This window comes from Amphibalanus amphitrite, unplaced genomic scaffold (genome assembly GCF_019059575.1).
Source record: "Amphibalanus amphitrite isolate SeventyFive unplaced genomic scaffold, NRLGWU_Aamphi_draft 000990F_arrow, whole genome shotgun sequence".
Lineage (NCBI taxonomy): Eukaryota > Metazoa > Arthropoda > Thecostraca > Balanomorpha > Balanidae > Amphibalanus > Amphibalanus amphitrite.
The window spans coordinates 170,406-190,391 of record NW_024882484.1 but is presented as its reverse complement, the minus strand read 5'-3'; the positions used below and the strand labels follow the sequence as shown (position 1 = coordinate 190,391).

Genomic DNA, 19,986 nt, shown 5'->3' with positions numbered 1-19,986 from the left:
GCTAAAGTACGGGCAAGGTCTGGGGCTCTACTGGAGCTGACACACGATACCGGAGCTCGCCCGCATCACAGCCGGACTTATGCCGCATCAGCCGTGCCGTACCTCCACCGTACTTCAGCAACAGTAAGCCAGAGCAGCTATGAGGTGCAACCGGACCTGGTCGTAGGGAGCCGGACTTGAGCCATATGGCAGGGAGTCTGACTGACTTGAGCCAGACTTGGCGGTTCGGAACCATTACAACCCGGGAGCGCTACGGCATATACTGGCTAGCCGGAATAGAGCCGTATCGACCCAAACCCCGGATCTGACGGCGATACCCTCGTCAGTTACCAGCGACCCTGACGGTCCCACACAGGTGACTCGGAGGGTCACAGCGGCGTCTGAGAGCACCATGTTCGGTCTCTGAGAACCCCACAAGGCTCCTGAAGGCACCGGTGACCTCTTGATATCTTCTTGTCGGCCTATGAAGGGTCCGTTCCGTAACAGCAGTTCTGAGGGCCACACGCGCGCCTGTGATGGCCCTAAACCAGTGTCTCTGAGAGCCCCCACAACGGCGCCTGTGAGGGCCATCACTGGCAACTGTGGAGCACCTACACCGGCGCCTCCGAGGGCCATACATTGCCATATCTGAGGGCCCCGCACTAGTGCCTCTTAAGGCCCTATATCGGCGGCTCTGAGGGCCCAACACCGTCGCTTCTGAAGGCCCCACAAGCAGGGATGCGGAGCCGGAGCCGGAGCCGGAGCTGGAGCCGGAGCCGCCGGAGCCGGTATATTTTGCCCGGAGCCGGATCCGGAGCCGGAGCCGTGAAACAACACAGCCCGGAGCCGGAGCCGGAGCCGGAGCCGTCAAAAAAGGGGCGACTCCGGCTCCGAGGAAAAAATATTGACCTAACTCGGTTTGACAGTACATAGCAGTAATCGGTATTAGGGTCCCCTAATAAAGTTTAGTGGCCCCTCTGGAGTGTGAAGACCAGCTGGGTCGGAGGTGGGTTGGGGAGCGGCAGTCCGTGGGGAGGGGCGAGGGCGGGGAGGGCGAGGGAGGAGACGAGAGGACAGACGTCAGTCAGTGAGAGGGGACGACGGTGACAACAGAGGCGGGCCGCGAGTGGCGCGTCTGGTGGCGTGATTGCGCGTGTGTGGTAGGATAGCGTGCGTGTGCTGGCATCACGCAGCCTCTATCGTGCACGGTACGGTGGTGAGAGCCAGAGCGGGACGCGGACCATGGACTCCGCGCAACACTACGGACCCGGCACCGTTGGAATGGCAGGTGGGTCCGGTCCGCCGGTATCTGCATCGTAACCACGTGCTGTGTGCAGTGTCGTTGGCTGTATGTATCGTGTTCGGCGACTGACCTGGGAATGTTAGGTCAGTTCGGTACGAGGCCTGGCAGAGGCCGGTTCGGACAGAGGCCGGTTCGGTGAGGCCGGTGCGGACAGAGGCCGGTTCGTGAGGCCGGTGCGGACAGAGGCCGGTTCGTGAGGCCGGTGCGGACAGAGGCCGGTTCGTGAGGCCGGTGCGGACAGAGGCCGGTTCGTGAGGCCGGTGCGGACAGAGGCCGGTTCGTGAGGCCGGTGCGGACAGAGGCCGGTTCGTGAGGCCGGTGCGGACAGAGGCCGGTTCGGCGAGGCCGGTTCGGCGACTGACCTGGGAATGTTAGGTAAGTTTGGTAAGAGGCCTGGCAGAGGCCGGTTCGGACAGAGGCCGGTTTGGTGAGGCCGGTTCGGCGACTGCCCTGGGAATGTTAGGTCAGTTCGGTACGAGGCCTGGCAGAGGCCGGTGCGGACAGAGGCCGGTTCGGTGAGGAAGGTGCGGGCAGAGGCCGGTTCGGTGAGGCCGGTGCAGACAGAGGCCGGTTCGGCGAGGCCGGTTTGGCGACTGACCTGGGAATGTTAGGTCAGTCCGGTGCGAGGCCTGGCAGAGGCGGGTGCGGACAGAGGCCGGTGCGGTGAGGCCGGTGCAGACAGAGGCCGGTTCGGCGAGGCGGTTCGGTGACTGACCTGTTAGGTCAGTTCGGTACGAGGCCTGGCAGAGGCCGGTTCGGACAGAGGCCGGTTCGGTGAGGCCGGTGCGGACAGAGGCCGGTTCGTGAGGCCGGTGCGGACAGAGGCCGGTTCGTGAGGCCGGTGCGGACAGAGGCCGGTTCGTGAGGCCGGTGCAGACAGAGGCCGGTTCGTGAGGCCGGTGCGGACAGAGGCCGGTTCGTGAGGCCGTTGCGGACAGAGGCCGGTTCGTGAGGCCGGTGCGGACAGAGGCCGGTTCGTGAGGCCGGTGCGGACAGAAACCGGTTCGGCGAGGCCGGTTCGGCGACTGACCTGGGAATGTTAGGTAAGTTTGGTAAGAGGCCTGGCAGAGGCCGGTTCGGACAGAGGCCGGTTTGGTGAGGCCGGTTCGGCGACTGCCCTGGGAATGTTAGGTCAGTTCGGTACGAGGCCTGGCAGAGGCCGGTGCGGACAGAGGCCGGTTCGGTGAGGAAGGTGCGGGCAGAGGCCGGTTCGGTGAGGCCGGTGCAGACAGAGGCCGGTTCGGCGAGGCCGGTTTGGCGACTGACCTGGGAATGTTAGGTCAGTCCGGTGCGAGGCCTGGCAGAGGCGGGTGCGGACAGAGGCCGGTGCGGTGAGGCCGGTGCAGACAGAGGCCGGTTCGGCGAGGCGGTTCGGTGACTGACCTGGGAATGTTAGGTCGTTCGGTACGAGGACTGGCAGAGGCCGGTTCGGACTGCGGCCGGTTCGGTGAGGTCGGTGCGGACAGAGGCCGGTTCGGCGACTGACCTGGTAATGTTAGGTCAGTGCGGTATAGGCCTGGCAGAGGCCGGATCGGCGACGGACCTGGGAATGCGAGGTTCGCATAGCGGGCGACACGACGGGGTCTGAGTGACATGGCTTGGATATACGTTAGGTCAGTTCGGTGCGTGACCGGGCAGCGGCCGATTCAGCCCTGACCTGGGGACTTGGGTCGGGCCGGTGGGCGAACGGGTCATAGGTGACCGCGGGGGTGAGCGGATAATGCCCCGGCTTTACTTGGTAATGGATCGGTTTGAGGTTGGCCTGGTATAACGTATAGTGGTCTGCCCGGCGAGTGGGTTTGGCGGCATTCTCCCACGACACGGCCAGAGCGGCTCGGCGTCGGACGCTGGTTGCGGCGCCGGGCGTCGGTCAACGGGCGCGGCACGCCGCAGACGGCCTGTCGCCGTCTGGGGATCCGCTGGTTTATGTCCACAGCTGGTTTATGAGCGCAGGTGTCCTTTTATGGCAAACCGTATCCAGCGCCGTCCGGGGCCGTCGCGGGGCGTGTTATATGACCGTGTTGGGGGACCGCCGCGCCGCGCCGGGCCGCGGCCGAGGCGGGGCGGCGGCTAGGCGGGGTCGCCGCCCTCGTTGGGCTCGGACGGTCGGCTGGGAGGAGGAGGGGGGTCCCGAGGGGGAGGGGAAGGCGAGACGAGTATGACAGTCCTGAGACAGTACAGGGACCGTCGTGATGGCGAGCGAGTGGCCCGGGTTTCCCTGCCGTGGGTTATATGACCGTTGGGTGACCGCCGCGCCGGGCCGGTCGCGGCGCGGCGGCTCGGCGGGGTCGCCACCCTCGTTGGGCTTGGACGGTCGGCCGGGAGGAGGATTCCCCCCCCCCCCCGCCCCGGGGGGAAGGGGAAGGCGGGACGAGTATGACAGTCCTGAGACAATACACGGACCGTCGTGATGGCGAGCGAGTCGACCGGGTTCCCGGCCATGAGAGGCATCCGTGTAACAGTAACGTGCCCATATAGTGGCGGTGACGCGTGAGTTGTTCCGAAATAGTCTGTGACCGGGCTCCCGCCGGGCCTATATATATATATATATATATATATATATATATATATATATATATATATATATATATATATATATATATATATATATATATATATATATATATATACATAGCTGTGTCGTTTGAATAAAAAGCTGGCCAGCCATTTGCTTTAGCCATTTCGAAAGACACTCTTGCGACTTCACGTTGAGCACAAGAAAAAGATCCATCGAGTCAAGCTGCCCTGGTGTTTGAGGGGTGTCGATTGACACTGCCCTGGTTTTGAAGGGTGTCGATTCACACTGCCTTGGTGTTTGAAGGGTGTCGATTCACACTGCACTGGTGTTTGCGAAAGGTGTCTATTCACACTGACCTGGTGTTTGAAGGGGTCGATTCACACTGCCCTGGTGTTTGAAGGGTGTCGTTTCACACTGCCCTGGTGCTTGAGGGGTGTCGATTCATACAATTCCTTGGTGTTTGCGAAGGATGTCGATTCACACTGCCCGGGTGTTTGAAGGGTGTCGTTTCACTCCGCGCTGGTGTTTGCAGGGTGTCGATTCACAATGCCCTGGTTTTTTTGAAGGGTGTCGATTCACACAATTCCCTGATGTTGCGAAGGGTATCGATTCACACTGTCATGGTGTTTGAAGGGTGTCAATCAAACTGCCCTGGTGTTAAAGGGCGTCGATTCGCACTGCCCTGGTGCTTGCGAAGAGTGTCGATTCATACTGGCCTGGTGTTTGAAGGATATCGGTTCACACTGCCCTGGTGTTTGAAGGGTGTCGTTTCACACAATTCCCTGGTGTTTGCGAAGGGTGTCGATTCACGCTGCACTGGTGTTCGAAGGGTGTCGATTCACACTGCCCTGGTGTTGGAAGGGCGACGTTTCACACTGCCCTAGTGTTGCGAAGGATGACATTCGTTGGGTGAGCACTGCGCCTTGTGTGATGGGCCACCGGGCATTCAAATAGCACTTTTTCTACTCTCGAGAACCCGTCCTTCTGGTAGCTTAACGAGGAGAATCTGAGTGTGCCAATCTCCTACCATTACCTGTCGGTTCCAGTTGGGGCTTTTGGTGGCGGATGAGGAGCGCAACGAAAAATGGGTGAGTACGGCCAACAACAGCCAAACTGGAATGGGTCGCAGCACGGGACACAGTAGCGACAGAGAGGAAACACTAATCGGTATTAGGGTCCCCTAATAAAGTTTAGTGGCCCCTCTGGAGTGTGAAGACCAGCTGGGTCGGAGGTGGGTTGGGGAGCGGCAGTCCGTGGGGAGGGGCGAGGGCGGGGAGGGCGAGGGAGGAGACGAGAGGACAGACGTCAGTCAGTGAGAGGGGACGACGGTGACAACAGAGGCGGGCCGCGAGTGGCGCGTCTCCCACCCCCCATCCCCAACGGCGCCAATGTCCTCAATATTGTCTCCTCCGTCTCTTTTTCGTTTTTTTTTATTACTTCTCTCCCTCTCTCGTCCGACGTCGTCTCACCCACGGTTGTGGCGGATGAGGAGCGCAACGAAAAATGGGTGAGTACGGCCAACAACAGCCAAACTGGAATGGGTCGCAGCACGGGACACAGTAGCGACAGAGAGGAAACACTAAAACACGTGGCATTCCAAATATCCTTGTTATGCAAATACAGAAACAACGTGTGCCAATCCAATCGCCTTTTTTCTTCCACCCGTATTTAATTAATCGCATAGGGAATGTACTGAGTAGAAGCCGGAGCCGGAGCCGGAGCCGCCGGAGCCGGACCATTTTACTCGGAGCCGGAGCCGGAGCCGGAGCCGTATTGACATTTCACCCGGAGCCGGAGCCGGAGCTGGAGCGATTTTTCTCCGGAGCCGGAGCCGGAGCCGTCTGAAATTTCCACGGCTCCGCATCCCTGCCCACAAGTGCACATATGACGGCCACCCACCGGTGACATTTGAAGGCCCCACACCGGCGACTCTGAGGGCCCCATCGGCGTCTGAGTCCGTGCCGGTCTCTAAAGACGACTCCACAGGGTTTCTGAAGGTACCACCGGCATCTGATGGCCCTTTGCCGGCCTCTGAGGGCCCGTCGCCGGTATCTGGAGCCCCCTGCCGGCTTGTAAAGGGTACGCGTTATCAGCTCTAAGGGTCAGACACTCGTGTACGACGGACCCACACCAGTGTCTCTGCAGTCTGCAACTTAACGTCTTTTTTCGCCCTTCTTCTTAAGACTAACTTTTCTTTTCTTTACATTTTTATTTCATGCATTGTAAATTGCGTAATTGTTTTATTTTTAGTAGTGAAAGACTGCGGAACCAATTATTTTCCTCAAGCAGAGTTAGTGGGAGTTATTGAGGGACAAAATAATTGGGGGTGCTGACTGGAACATTTGGGGGTGCCCGGAAAATCATTGGGGGTGCTCATTTGAGCATTGGGGGTGCTGCAGCACCCCCAAAAGTATACAAATCGACACCCATGGCTTTGGCTATCACTATCCTTCCGCTTTTCTATCAACCACTACTTGCTAATTAGACTGGCGTGGATGTGGATTGTCCTCTGAAGCTGCGCCCACGCGGCCTGTTCTCTAGAACCACTTCCCGTTCCCGCAGCTCCCCTCTTCCAGGAGGGAGGCGTTATCCGCGGGTCACGAAGCTAGCGCAAAGAGGGTGCACAGTACACACTGCACAGTGTGCTGTGCACAGTGCGCAGGCCTGCTCCCAGCGGCCTGGTGTGTGTGTGAATCACGAGATGACTAGCAGCCCGCCACAACAGGGGTGTGACTGCGATCGGTAGAATAAATCAAAACTGCACGGAATCACGGAACAAAACCACGGAATCACGGAACATCATGGCTGGATTGCAGGCCGGTAGGGTGGTTTAGAAGAATTGCACCACACTGTGGTGAGCTAAAACACAGCCGGTAGCACTGCGCACTGCCGGCGATCTTATCACGCACACTATAAGAGGATGAAGGATACTTGTGCGTCCGAAAATGATCGTTTATTACGGCATATATAGTAAGTCGGAATAAAGTGACGATGGGATATCCTGTTTATTCATATTGATGAAGTCTGTCAACCAATTGCTTAGTGACAGCAGTAAATGAGTGCAGGTGGATTGTCATGTCATGTTGCATATCTGAACCTTTCGTAACTTTTGACAGACCATGTCAGCTTAACGTTTTCAAACTTCCGTCTGCATTTCCTCAAATATGCAGCGATTACCGGTGGCAATCTGCCACCGAGATAGCGTATTCATTAACGAGCCTCGATCGACCGACGTTTACCTGTTATTAAACCGTACCGTTTGCAGGCACGGCCTTCCTGACTTCTGTGCAGCGTGCACAACGTCAGTCATTCGACACGAGATATTTGCTCTCCGGTACGACCTTGAGAGGTTTCCGAGCCAGGACTGGCACGCCGAACTTGTACGAATATGTGTAAACATGACGGGAATTCTCGGGCTCCGCAAGTGTCAGTTCTACAAACGATCGCAGAATGTCGCCAAGCTCTTGTCACAAGGTCCTTTTTGACAGCAGCTACAACTGAGCGTGTCTTTCGACATACAGTGGTGACTTACGAAACGGGTACAAAGTGGCCTTGCTTCCAGTGTAAAAATGCGCCAACGGGATACATATACGGTACCGACGCACTTGCATTTAAAGGCGGAGAGCACTGAACGAACAGAGTTAATGATAATCGCGTGTAGCAACATTGAGCGCGGAGATTTGTGGTTTTGCCCAATTGAGCCCTTATATAAAAGAATTAACGAGGATTGAGGAAGCAACCCATGAACCAGCGATTGGGCCTCTTTTGCACTTCATCTTTTTTGTTTAGTTATTAGACTTTCGTTGGATATCTGGTTCAAGGACGATGTGCTTGGGCGCAAAATGGCCTTGTAGTCGGGGCGTATACTAAAGCTCCAATAAACAAACAAAACAATGTACTCTGTGCGGGCTTGTACCGAATCGGGTCGTCATCTATCATCGAGAAGGATCTGTGCAGCTCAAACTGATAGCTTTTAAGAAACACACTGAACCTAATTTGACCAAGTCCAAATCTGCACCATATCTGCACTTAATCTGCACCAAGTGTGTACCAGATGACCGTTGTGAAAACGGTTACTGTGTGGCTGTGAGCTTGTTCCTTAATGATCTAGATGGCTCTCTCTTTTGACACCAGCTCTACTATAAGTATGACGTTATGGGCGCAAAATGACCCCAGTAGTCGGCGCGCCCTAAAGCTCCAACGAACAAACAAACAATGTTATGTCTACCCTTCATTAGATAGCCATACATTGATCAATCATGAGCCACCATAGGCCATGAATATTTTCATCTTGATTAACTGCATTGCCGATGTTGTCCCGCCAAGTTGCGTTGCAAAAGAAATACAGGTAACTAGTAAGTACAAAAAACGACAATATTATTCAAATACGCCAGAAAATGCCTTTCGGTATTAAAATACCTTGAACACTGCATATGTACCTGTATTAAAAATATTATGTATTTGAATAATGTTGTCGTTTTTATACACCTACATATATCTGTACTAGATAACGTATACAAAATACAGGTAACTTTCAAATTATATTTTGTAACCAAGTCGCTGCCTCTGGTCGTGCCATTCGCACACGTGCTTAGCTCTCTAACTAAATTGAAACAAAATCGTTAGTGCGTTTGTTATATTTAACTTTTAAGGCCGCCTGGTAAGTTGAACATCACTGGTTTGCTGTACTGCCACGCGTCAATGCATTCTCATGCCGAGCTTCAAGGGCACATCAGAACCGGTTATGCTGTAAGCAAGGCATTGTTTTTGTCCTCGGGAGTCAGATTCAGGACACTGTTTTCAGCATTGTGGTATAACGAAATGCTATGTGACGCAGTTACCTAATGCATGTGATGAAAATGCGATAAACTAGTCTTCATGAGAATGGCATTATCAACTGTTCGCCAATCGCACCCTATAAAACAAACGTAATTTTACAGATTGCACCGCATCTAACTATATCCATGCGGTTTGGTGGTATAATGTTGTATGTTGGTGAACGTGTTTCGTCAGTCGATGAACGCCATGGGTGGAATCAGTCGACTCATCATACACATAGGTATTGACCCTACAACATAAGCCTGCATGCTAGTTTTATGCGTTGACAGGGCTGAATAGTTAGTCGCGAGGACGTGTGTTCACATGAAAATGGTTCCTGACTCAGACAAGCGAAAAAAGCTGGCCGGTTATCCAAAGTTCTAGCTGCGTTCCATATCTAACAGGTATCCGTGGGATTTTGCCTTTTTTCGCTCCGAGACCGATGTTTGCGTGCCCTCGCTCTCTTACTGTATCGTGTACCGTTGCACAGTGCAGTGCACGGGCCCCAGCAGCCGAGTATAGACGGCACCTGTGTGCTTGTGTTTGTGTTCCCCATGGCTGAGAAAAGTGGAGTATGGCAGTTCTGTTTTCGTAGAACTGGCACTAAGTAGGAATGTGAAGGGTCATTATTCGGACACTTACACTGCTCCGTTGTATATAGGCTAGGCTGGCAATTATATAAGTATATTTCTTACAGAGCTGAATTGGTTCATAACTCTCGGGGTACCATCAGATTTCAGATTCCACAAACGTCTAATCACTCATGGTCTGCAATTGGCCAGCGGTGGGTGGCATGGCATGGGTTACTGTGTAGTGTGTACTTGCTCAGTTTGCTTTTGTTTTCTTTTTACTGTTGCTAGGTATGTTAACTGTGATGGGATGAGTGCCCTGTTCTAAGCAGAATTCTATAGACGTCAGTATTTAGGATATCAAGCTCTGGGACCCACGCCGTTCCATGAATGATGAGAATAAAGCCGAGGTTTACAACATTGGGTTTACACTTTACAGTGCAGGGTTATTTCTATCTCGCACTCCTCTGGGATGCAAAAATAAGAATTTGTTATTTTTAAATCCCTCTTGCGAATGAGTGAAGAACATATCTAAGAACACAGTTAGAAATTAAATTTTGTTGATTTTAAAGAAAAATAGGTATTTGAGTCGATGCAAGGAAGCCTGATCCTCTTTTACCGATATGCTTTAAAGCTTGATAATCACTTATCGTTAAATATAAATCCTCAAGGCTTGTGATTTAAGTTACCTACACTTGAAAGTATTGAGTGAAAATAAAATATGTAAATTGCATAATCTGAAGATCTGAAGACATTGAATGTAACGCATGACGCGCCATAATCCTGCGACTAGATTTTGTCGCAATCCTTTTCATCTGTTAGACGCTCACATCTCGGAAACCTGAATACTAGCTGCAGTCTGCATCTTAAACCAGACCGTCTTTACGAGCGTACCATGAGTTATGGCCTTCGCTTACAACACGGCCTCTCATCTAACGCTGGCCAATGGCCATGCCTCAAAAAATGAGCGCTGTTGCTGCAACTTCTGCTGTTATGAAGACATCCGCCTAGAAAGTACAACCCACAACGTATTTAGAACTGGTTCTTTCAACATCTAGGACAGGGAATCCTAAAACATTGACGTTCAGGCACGCTTCTCACTTTTGACAAGCTCCAATTCAATTCATTAATTTACCGACGTTTCACCTAAGTCCTCACACATCTGACTGGATCTGAATCGCCCCAAATTCCGCCAACCAGACGTGCCTGGGCTACCTCACGACCTGCTCCGACGGATGAAAGCGAGATCAAGCCCGCCGTCTTCCCGGACCGGCTCTGCGATCTCGTCCGGGCAGACCGGCGCCGACGCCTATCGCGCGGGAACGCAGCCGTCGCCGCCGTCATTGCCCGTAATCAGGGTAGAGCCGACATAATCGGACCATCTGCCGACCGGCCATGGCGCCGACGGACCGTTCGAGCCGCACAGACCGCTCCCCAGCCGGTGCACCCGAGCCCGCAGTCGGGCCATCGTGGGAAGCCACTCTTCGGCGGGCCTGAATCGGGACGGGGAGGACGAGCCCGAGACTGGGACCGGATCCGGGAGCGGGCCTCATCAGCTGACCAACCGGCTGGAGTCAAACCGAGCGCCTTTGGAGGGTTGGTCAGCGGTGTATGTCGCGAGCGATGCCGGTCGGAAGGCTGTCCGGTCGGCTCGCGTGATATCGTTTGAGGACGACCAGCACGGCGACAAATATGGAATCTCCACGGACACGCGGACACAAATAAGGGCACCGATAGACGGGTTTGTGACGGACACATGGGACACCGATGCCGGACACTAAAACAACCGATGCCGCACCATATGACGGGCAGTAAGGCCATTAGATTGCGTGATTAATGGACGTGGATGTCGAAAATAAGGACTCGAAATAAGTGAAGAAACAAAAAGACTTCTGACATGAATATATGTGTGGGTCAGGTGCCCTAGCCTGGAATTCTTGTCACGTCTCTTATCTTCCTTTCTCTTCTCTCTCTATTTTTCTCTGTCCCTCGCTCTCCCTTACCTGACTGGACTTGTCCGAGGTCGCTGAGGAGCACAGCCACCGTGATGACTGTGACACAGCGGCAGCAGCGGCGACGGCGGGCTGATGCAGACATCTCGGAGCTGTTGACCTTTCCACAGCGTAACCAGGTCGCACTGGTCGGGTCAGTCCCCTTTCTCGGGCAGGTCAGCACTCCGGTTCTCCCACGCACAGACGGGCTGAACTGGCAGCCGCTTCAGAGCAGAGCCAGGCACGGTTAGATCCCCAGAGCGATCCAGCTAATATGGCCTGAGTGGGTGGGGTGTCCACTAGGCTGCGGTCTGGCTGTGACCTGCTGGTGACCTCGCTGGGATCGAACCGAGGGATGTAGTCTCACACACAGACTTTGCTGACTAAAACTCTCCCAAAACGCCGCGGATGGCTTTCTCACAAAACTCACAACACTGACAAGGCGGGTGTTGGAAACCTGACCGGCACAGCCGACCTCGCTGGTAAAACCGGCACAGCTGACGTTTCGCCACTGTAAGCGCGTCCGGCCTCACGCTTTCGCAGGATACGATTTGCAGCAGATCTGGGTGGCGTCACTAGGGAAGCCAGAGCGCACATCCTGACATCCGGTCATCTCTCGGTCCGCTCAGCACTCTGAATCAGCACATTCGCGGAGATTAGCTCGTCAGCACCGCGCGCTGATGATGTTGGTTCTGGTGCTGGGACTGTGACGAATCACGGATCACGGGTCACAGGTCACGGCTCATGGGTCACAGGTCACGGGTTGCAGGCCACGCTTTGCTGCAACCTATTGCTTGACTGGACATCTGAGTCTTTCTATTTTATGTTTTTAAGCACACGCATACACGGGACCAGATATTTTCCTTAACCGCTAATTCGCACGATGTCAATCACGGGCTTCTTGTCAGACACCACATATAATTCTCGATCTCCCTGCGCAACGTTCACGCCCAACCGATCACCACTGTGTTGATGACGGCACGGCCGTTGACCACGGCGGCTCACCACTGACCAGCGCGCGCGGCCGGGCGACTCGCCAGACCGGCCACCGGCACCGGCACTTTTCCCGGGCCCATTCGCAGCCAAGGCCAACGGCCCGGCTCGCACGCTGCCGCTGAATCGCTGCCGGTGGTGCTAGTTGGTGCTGATGGTGACGGGTGCAGGCCGCAGCACCGTGCTGACCTCTCGGCTCTCACACAACCGTGCCAGGACCACGCCCAGGTGGAGGCAGTTCCCAGAGGAGCTGGCCTGCAGAGTTGCTCTCGACTCCACGGCCGCCGCTGCACTGCGGCCCGCTCACCCGCGGCAGAGTGCTGCCGCCGCGCCGGCCTCCGGTCCCGTCTCGTCCAGTCTGCAGCCGGCTCTCAGCCTCTCCAGGTAGAATGTCGAGTGACCGAAACGACGCGAACCGAACACACAGTGATGAGCGAATTTCGAGTCAACATACGCAGCCGTGCGGTGTTGCGTATTCATAAATTAATCATCGTCCGGTGTCGTTTTTCGCAGTCGGTGTTTACAGACGTTTAGTGAGTTTTTGTCAGCATTTTCGGACCGTCAGTCGGCTGCCGCCGGTCGGTGGGGTCAGGGACCTGTTGACCGGTCGGGCCGCCGCAGCAGGGCGGACGCGTCGGCGTCAGTGTGCCATATATGTCGATTGAATAGCAAGGTGTGCATAAAGTTAGCAGCACTTCATGACAGAGGGCAGGGCGTCAGCGATGACCATAGGTACGGTTCTCATGTACGCTGGCTCTGTCGGGAGCGGGATTTTGTGCATTGTGCTGTCACTAGCTGTAGCTTACGAGAATTACAAGGTGCTCCGTGCTCGTCACAGTTGCGGGTGAGGAAGAAAAACATTATAGAATGCAGCCGACACGATAGAATGTTGTCACAGATAACCACGGCGTTGCAAGTCAAATCAATTCATTTTTTTTGTAATATAAGGATATGAAGTACGAACCTCGTATCAATGTAAGTGACACATGTGAACAAAGAGTGTAAAATTATTGTTATGAATACCCACATCATGGCATCATGACTCACTAAGACCGCTACATTGTATAATCGCTAGTTGGTTCTGGGCTGATAACGATTTCCAAATAAAATTTACCAACTTAAGTCTTGCAGAGTGGAAACGTCTGTCTGGAAATAGTCTATATAAGTGCAGCTTTGCAGAATATAATGACAGAACTTTTGCCACTCTTGACTGAGAACTCGAATCGTGACAGCCAGTGGCGGATCTACGTTGGGGCAAAATGGGCAATTGCCCCCCCCCCCCCCCTAAACGGAAAATCTCTGGGCAAACATATCTTTTTGCCCCCCCTAAAAAAACTACAACTTGAATACTAAAAATATGGTGTTTGAAAAGAAAATGTGAAATAAATGGAGGACTAGAAGGTTGTCATATTCGTGATATTAAGTTGTGAGCTGATAAAAAGTCCTCCGCCCCATGAATGTCAGTCCATCATCCATCAGCAGTGCTACTACTGCTACTGCTACCAAAAAATAATAATAACACGATTTATTGAAACCTTGAACCAAGTAAACAAACCGTCAACAGCAGACCGCCAGACGCCAGTGGGGTCAGGGGTCACCACACTGGTGAGCGGTTGGACAGTGGTGGGTTTGCATGGGTATTTTTTTTTAGTTTAGTCCGAACCTTTTGATGGGAAGGATTCACAAGGACAGAGCCACCGCTAAGCGAAGCTTGTTGCGATGACCCTGCCCTCTACCCTCCGATCGCGCAATTCCGGTGCTATGGCAGAATTTAGAGTCCAAAGTTTAACGTGCGCACAAAGCCGCGCACGGCCGGTCCCCTCGCTGACTTCGCCTGGCTACGGCCTGCCACCAACCGCAACCATACCTGTCAGGAGGCCCATAAATGTAGAGCGCCCGTCGCGCTTCGAACCCGGACTGTCATAACCGGGAACGCGTGCTCTCACCACGCGGAGTCCAACGCTCTAGCCAACTGAGCTACGGGACCGGCAAGAAGTGTTTGCATAATATTTTATTGCTAGATAGCATGGGTGTAGGAGCTGAAAAAAATATTGGTGGGTATAAATATCCATTAGTACCTACCTAGCATTTCCACTGTGGCTACATTAGTTATGTCCAGAGGCGGATACAGCCATTTCCAAAGGGGGTGCCAAAAGGGGTGCGCTGTGTCACTCAGTGATGGCCAGAAAGAACGGTGTACTGCGTGCCTTTGAGAACAAATGCGAGATAGGTTTCTGAGAGGAATAACGTAAAGAAGATTACCAATCGCGGCTTTTTCATGAGCCATACCGTTATCTAACGGGGACAAACACAGAAAGGCTCAGTCAGAGCTTTTGGTTTGCGAGGTGTTGGAGAAGCTCAGTATGTTGTGGGAACTTAACGCTGTTCAGTGTGATTCCGTTGGCTGTTGCGCTGTGGTCCTATGTAGTCTGTAGATTGTAGAAGCATCGTTTATCTCCTCTCGAAAGTAACACTTATTGTATAATTTTGCTAGCTCGCGAAGTTTAGTCCCAAAGTTAAGGAATGTTCATTGTAATTGCATCAATAAATGCAGGACCGAAAACAAATGCGCTGTTCTTCGTCTATTTCTTGTTGGGATTCTTAATCGACTGATCTCATTTTCTATTACCGGAAACAACTGTTAATACGTTTAACTACGTGGCAACCCTGACTGCGTAGTGCGTATAGTATCGCAGGGACGCTGATGTGGCCTTTGGTCGTGGGCATTTACACATGAACCTGCTGCTGCTACCCTTATCGGTCTCCGGATACAGAAGCCCTTGAGAACCGGCGCGGGCGGACCTTTCGGACGAGGTCTTGCCGAGGTGATGCGGGAGGTAGAGGACGGACCGTCCATAGCGCCGGTGAGCTATTCTCTAACTATCTCCCGGAGTCAGGGTGGCTGCAATTTTTTTTTTGCGCTGCCCTGGCATGGCCGGACTGACAAAAATGTAAAAAAAAGTCCCGAAATCCGAGGAGAAAAATAGGGGTAGCTCGTTTTTTTTGTTTTTTTTTTGTTCCTAAGACTGGACGTTTGAAATTCTCGCCGACTTGCCTGGCGGCGCAATGTTTGCCCCCCCTAAACTCAAATCCTAGATCCGCCACTGGTGACAGCTGGCTTACCAGTAATCGTGACGTGGATAAGGTTTGGACTAATCTGATGGTAGAGATCACTGGGTATGGTCCCAGGCCCAGACACCGTTTCCCGGCCTACAAATTATTGCAGGGGACTCGGTTACACAGATACACCGCTTTGGCTTATCTCGCGTAGTCATTGGTCGCTAATGGCGATGCCACAGAGAATGACATTTCGACCGTCAAAGATATATAGCACGCGTATATAAAGCTGCCAGCAGTTCCATATTCACATATATCCTACAGATATTATAAAACGACAACCCTTTCGATTTCGCTCGGAATGCGTAATTTCATGAATTTTAACATTAGCCCTATGGCGTTGCATGGTATGAATGGCTTTCGTATTCTAAAATTAACCATTTAAGCCGTACCAATAAATTTCGGAAAATGATGCCCGTGCAGCTACTATTACCAAACAATTGGATGCCCGGCAAAATCCCGTTGAGATTTTGATGACTCAAGTTGCTAACCTATCGATTTTGAGCATAATTGAAAGGGTCGGATCGTTTTTATGCAATCGTCGTTTTCGGCGCTGAAGCTAAAATAAAATATTGGGTGCCAGGCAAAATACCGTTGGGGTTTATGGTCAGGGCCTCATTTGCTAACCATTAGGCATCGATTTTGAGCGAAATCGAAGGTATCGTCGTTTTCATCTGTTGAATATGTGAATATCAAACTGCTGTTATGAACACGAATAGGTAGGTATGGCTATTGGCTAGCTCCCTACATGCGTATGATTTTTTTTTCTGGACAATGCTGATGTGTGACAGTGGGTAATGGTATATCTCTTGCACGAATCACGAGTGGCGTCGTTTCTGACTAAGTTTTGTAGTCATCAAAAGAAGAAAGGGCCGAAGGACCACAGACAGAGCGAGAGCTAACGAGCGACTTTAACCTCGTTTGTTGTTCGTACTGCATGAATCCTATCATATAATTCAGGAACTTATAGCTCCGGGGACAAGTCAATAGCTCCGGGCAAAATTAGTTAATGAGTTTATCTCTGCTCTCGGGTGGATTTTATAATCAAAGCTCAGGCGAATTGCTCTTTTCAGTCAGACGTTGCTGACAAATTGTTACCGACTGCACTTTCAGGTAGACGGCTCACGGCAGGCTGACAAATAGGTATTTATAGTTTTCTCAAATCATACATAAAATCAAACTACGCATAACTGCTTCATGATGATTACACGACATGATTCATGATTATAGAAGACGATCCAAACCTGATCTTCTTAACATACATCCGCCAATCCATCGGTTTTTAACCCGCTCTTCTGGGTTTTTTATTTTTTTGTGTCGTGCTGGGGAGGGGGAATTTTCACGTCCCCCCCCCCCGGCTAACTCGGCTCTCGGGTCACGTAGTGACACGCAGTATAGCGGCATTCGAAAGAGCGTCAAAAATAATGACGGAAATACTTTGGTCAATTAAAGGTCAGGTCACCAGAAGGTCAAATTTTGTCTATTTCAACAATTTTCGAAACGCCCGACGTAACTCGAAAACCAATAGAACTACAGCGTCGCGAAAAAAGAAACGCATTCGATAGCTGCTTTACTATTTACAGCCGTTTCTGAGTTTGCAGATCTGACCTAAGGTCAGCGGTTTAGCCTCTAGAGGGCAAAAACTAAAAACGCCGTTTTACGAAAAATGTTTCTCGGTAATAACTTTTGACTCAAGAGAGCCACGACATTAGTTTTGCCAGCATCGTGTTCTTCTCGTCGAAACGCGTCGAACAATATAAATTGACATTGATAATGCATTTCAAAAATTTGACCTCAGGTCAAGGTCATGATCTGACTTGAAAGGGTCATGCTGCATATCAATCGATCCGATCATCAAACTGAGCACATTTGACTTGTTATCACCGCTCTAATACGTCTCTATCAAAATTGATAGTAAAAAACTGCTGGCGAGTGGTGACCTTGCGTGAACTGAGATGACCTCAGAGGCACACAGGGGTCGTCAAGGGTGCAGTTTTTCTATTCAGTGTGTCATGTTTACATCTTATAACGATGCTTGCGAGCGTTTAGAACGATATTCGTCCAAAAGAGGCGCATTTCAATGGCGCGCCGCCGTTTTTGATATAGTCGTGAAAAGACTGAGGGGGAAAGCGTGAAAACGCCCCCCCCCCCAGCATGGCGCGGGTTAACCGCATCCAAATTATGGACACAGTAACGCATCAAATAGCCACCACTGGAATGATGCTTATATATTGCCCAGCGGCCAGCCAACACATCTTGCATCTCACTATCGCTATATATAGGTAAGTGATAGCGCTGTTAATTCTACACCTTTTAAGTCTAGAACATTTTTCTGTATCTTAAAAGCTAGCTGTAGTCCTGACAGCTCTTCCCGCGGGAACTTTTCTGGATCGAAAATGGCAGGACATGACGTCATTGTGGCCAACCTATCATAGCCTTTGGAATAATATTTGGTCACAATGTGTAAAACCATGGTGCCCGGATGGGTTCTGAAAGTTTGATGACGATATCTGCAGTCGTTTAGGAGATATCTACGGAAAAGTACGGGGAGGGGGGCGTTCCCTCCTACGGGGCGCGGGTTAACCCGATATGTCGTTGCCGTATACCGGCGCCGCTCTGCCGTACATCGGTGATTCGGTCATCAGCCCTGGCCCTCGGTGCGCTAATCCGGTCAGAGTGTATAGAACATCAGAGTATATACTTATACGAGCACTAGCAAAGTGCTCGTATAATATAGATATACGATATACTTAATCGTATATCTATAATATACTTACTATATACTTACTTGATATACTTAATATATAAGTATACTCGTATACTCGTATATTTATACTTATACTCGTATACTCCGGTAGCACTATAGCAAAGGCCCCGCCGGTCACCGCTGCAAGTTGCAACAGACGCCAGACGGTAGGTAACTGATACTTGATAGGTATGTTACTCTGCCGGTAGAACTCCGCCGGTCGCCGCTGTTACAGACGCCGAACGGTGAGCTACTCTAGTGCCGGTAGGACCCCACCGGTCACCGCTGTTACAGACGCCGAACGGTGAGCTACTCTAGTGCCGGTAGGACCCCACCGGTCCCCGCTGTTACAGACGCCGAACGGTGAGCTACTCTAGCGCCGGTAGGACCCCAACGGTCCCCGCTGCTGCAGACGCCGAACGGTATGTCTCCGTCTGTGTGGACGCGTCACTGCGGCTCTGACCGATCCGACGTTCCTCGAGGCTTCGGGCCGAGCAGCACCGCTCGCAGCGCTGCTGAGCGAAATTCCAGGAGTCTTCTTCAGTTAACACTTGCAACACTGTTCTGATAGATATTTCGCGGCATCGTCTTGGGCCGGTTTTATACAAGAGCAGCTCTGCTGCCAGTACCACAAGGCTGGCGACTATTCCGAGAGGAATCAGATACAAAACGGGCAGCAGATCATGCATAGATAGCTCTTCGTATTGTTTGAGAGGCTCGCACATTCTCTGATCTCGTTCCAATACGAGCCGTTTCATTCGCGAGATCGAGCCTGTTTCATACAGTTTTAGTAGCACTTTGGAAATGGCTGACTTGAGAGTGCTTCTTTCTTTGGAGATCGCCAAGTAAAATGAGGCAGGTCTGACGGGTGTGCGAAGCAGCGGGACATAGTTGCATGACTCCTTCCCAATAAAGTGATGCAGGATGTCCAACTCAAAATGTACCATGACTTTTGGGCGTAAGGCCCGAGGCATGTCTTCCTTGGTCCTATCGAAGGCAATAAACCGTTCACCGGTTACTGAGCGTTCGTACAACTTCCGTTCGTAGACATTGGTGCTGGTTCTTAGCTCGTTGAGAACGTGTGAACCGTGAAGCAAGGCCAAACTCCAGTCGGGCTGTTGGACGAACTCGCGCAAGCTGCTGATGGGTCGCTTGACGGTGTGCGTCGTAAGGAACGACATCAAGTTGGCCGTGTAGTTGATGTAAATCAGAATTCCCAGCATCCAGCCGAAGATGGTGGCCGTACGGCCGGCCAGCGACTGCGGCGTCCTGTCCCAGCCCTGGCCCACCACGGTCATGACAACGGCCAGCAGACACGAGCCCCAGCCCATGTCACGCACCAGCCGGCCGTCCTCGGCTCTGGCGCTGTTGAACCGCAGCGAGAGGCGCAGCACCAGCGAGAGCGCCAGCAGCGCGGCGGCCAGCGTCCACCAGACGTCGGCGCCCAGCGGCCGCAGCAGGCCGGCGAACACGGCAGGCGACAGGGACGGCGTCGCCGCCGTGTCGCGCCGCACCAGGAACGTCGTGATGGAGGTCAAGCATGGAACCTTATCCAGAAAATCAACCACGGCCGTTCGAGCAGGTGTCGGGGTCAAGGAAGTGAGCGCCAGGTCGGCGCGCCCGTAGACCAGGTCTCCAATCACCCCTGTCCAGGTGCCGTTTGTGGTTTGACTGCCGTAGCCGTCGGTGAGCGGAGCCGAGATATTGTAGCTGAGGCCCAACTCTTCAGCGATGATATGCCACAACTGGAAGAGGAAGCCACCATAAGTGACGGAGCCATCAGGCCGCTGCTGTACGGAGATGAACGGGAAGTCGTTGATGGCGACGACGCGCAGGGGTCGATCTGGCGTTCCGACGGACCACTCCGGTCCCGGTCCGACGGACCATTGTGGTCCCGGTCCGCCGGACCAGCCCGGTCCCAGCAGCGTCAGACCTCCGCGGTGCTCCTCCAT

General features: G+C 52.6%; 2 protein-coding genes across 2 annotated transcripts in view; both read right to left on the bottom strand.

Annotated features, from left to right (window-relative positions):
- LOC122368931 overlaps nucleotides 1-12,569 on the bottom strand; it is a 26,214-nt gene extending 13,645 nt beyond the window's left edge. The window contains exon 1 of the mRNA XM_043343255.1: nucleotides 11,191-12,569. Within this exon, the coding sequence (XP_043199190.1) occupies nucleotides 11,191-11,284 (94 nt within the window). The 5' untranslated portion in view covers nucleotides 11,285-12,569. The remainder of the gene's footprint in view (nucleotides 1-11,190) is intronic.
- Nucleotides 11,788-19,986, bottom strand: LOC122368920 (glutamate receptor-like). Its single transcript, XM_043343241.1, has 2 exons — nucleotides 19,140-19,986; nucleotides 11,788-11,882 (listed from the first exon to the last, which is right to left on the bottom strand). The coding sequence occupies exons 1-2, from the start codon at nucleotides 19,984-19,986 to the stop codon at nucleotides 11,788-11,790; spliced, it is 942 nt and encodes a 313-aa protein (XP_043199176.1).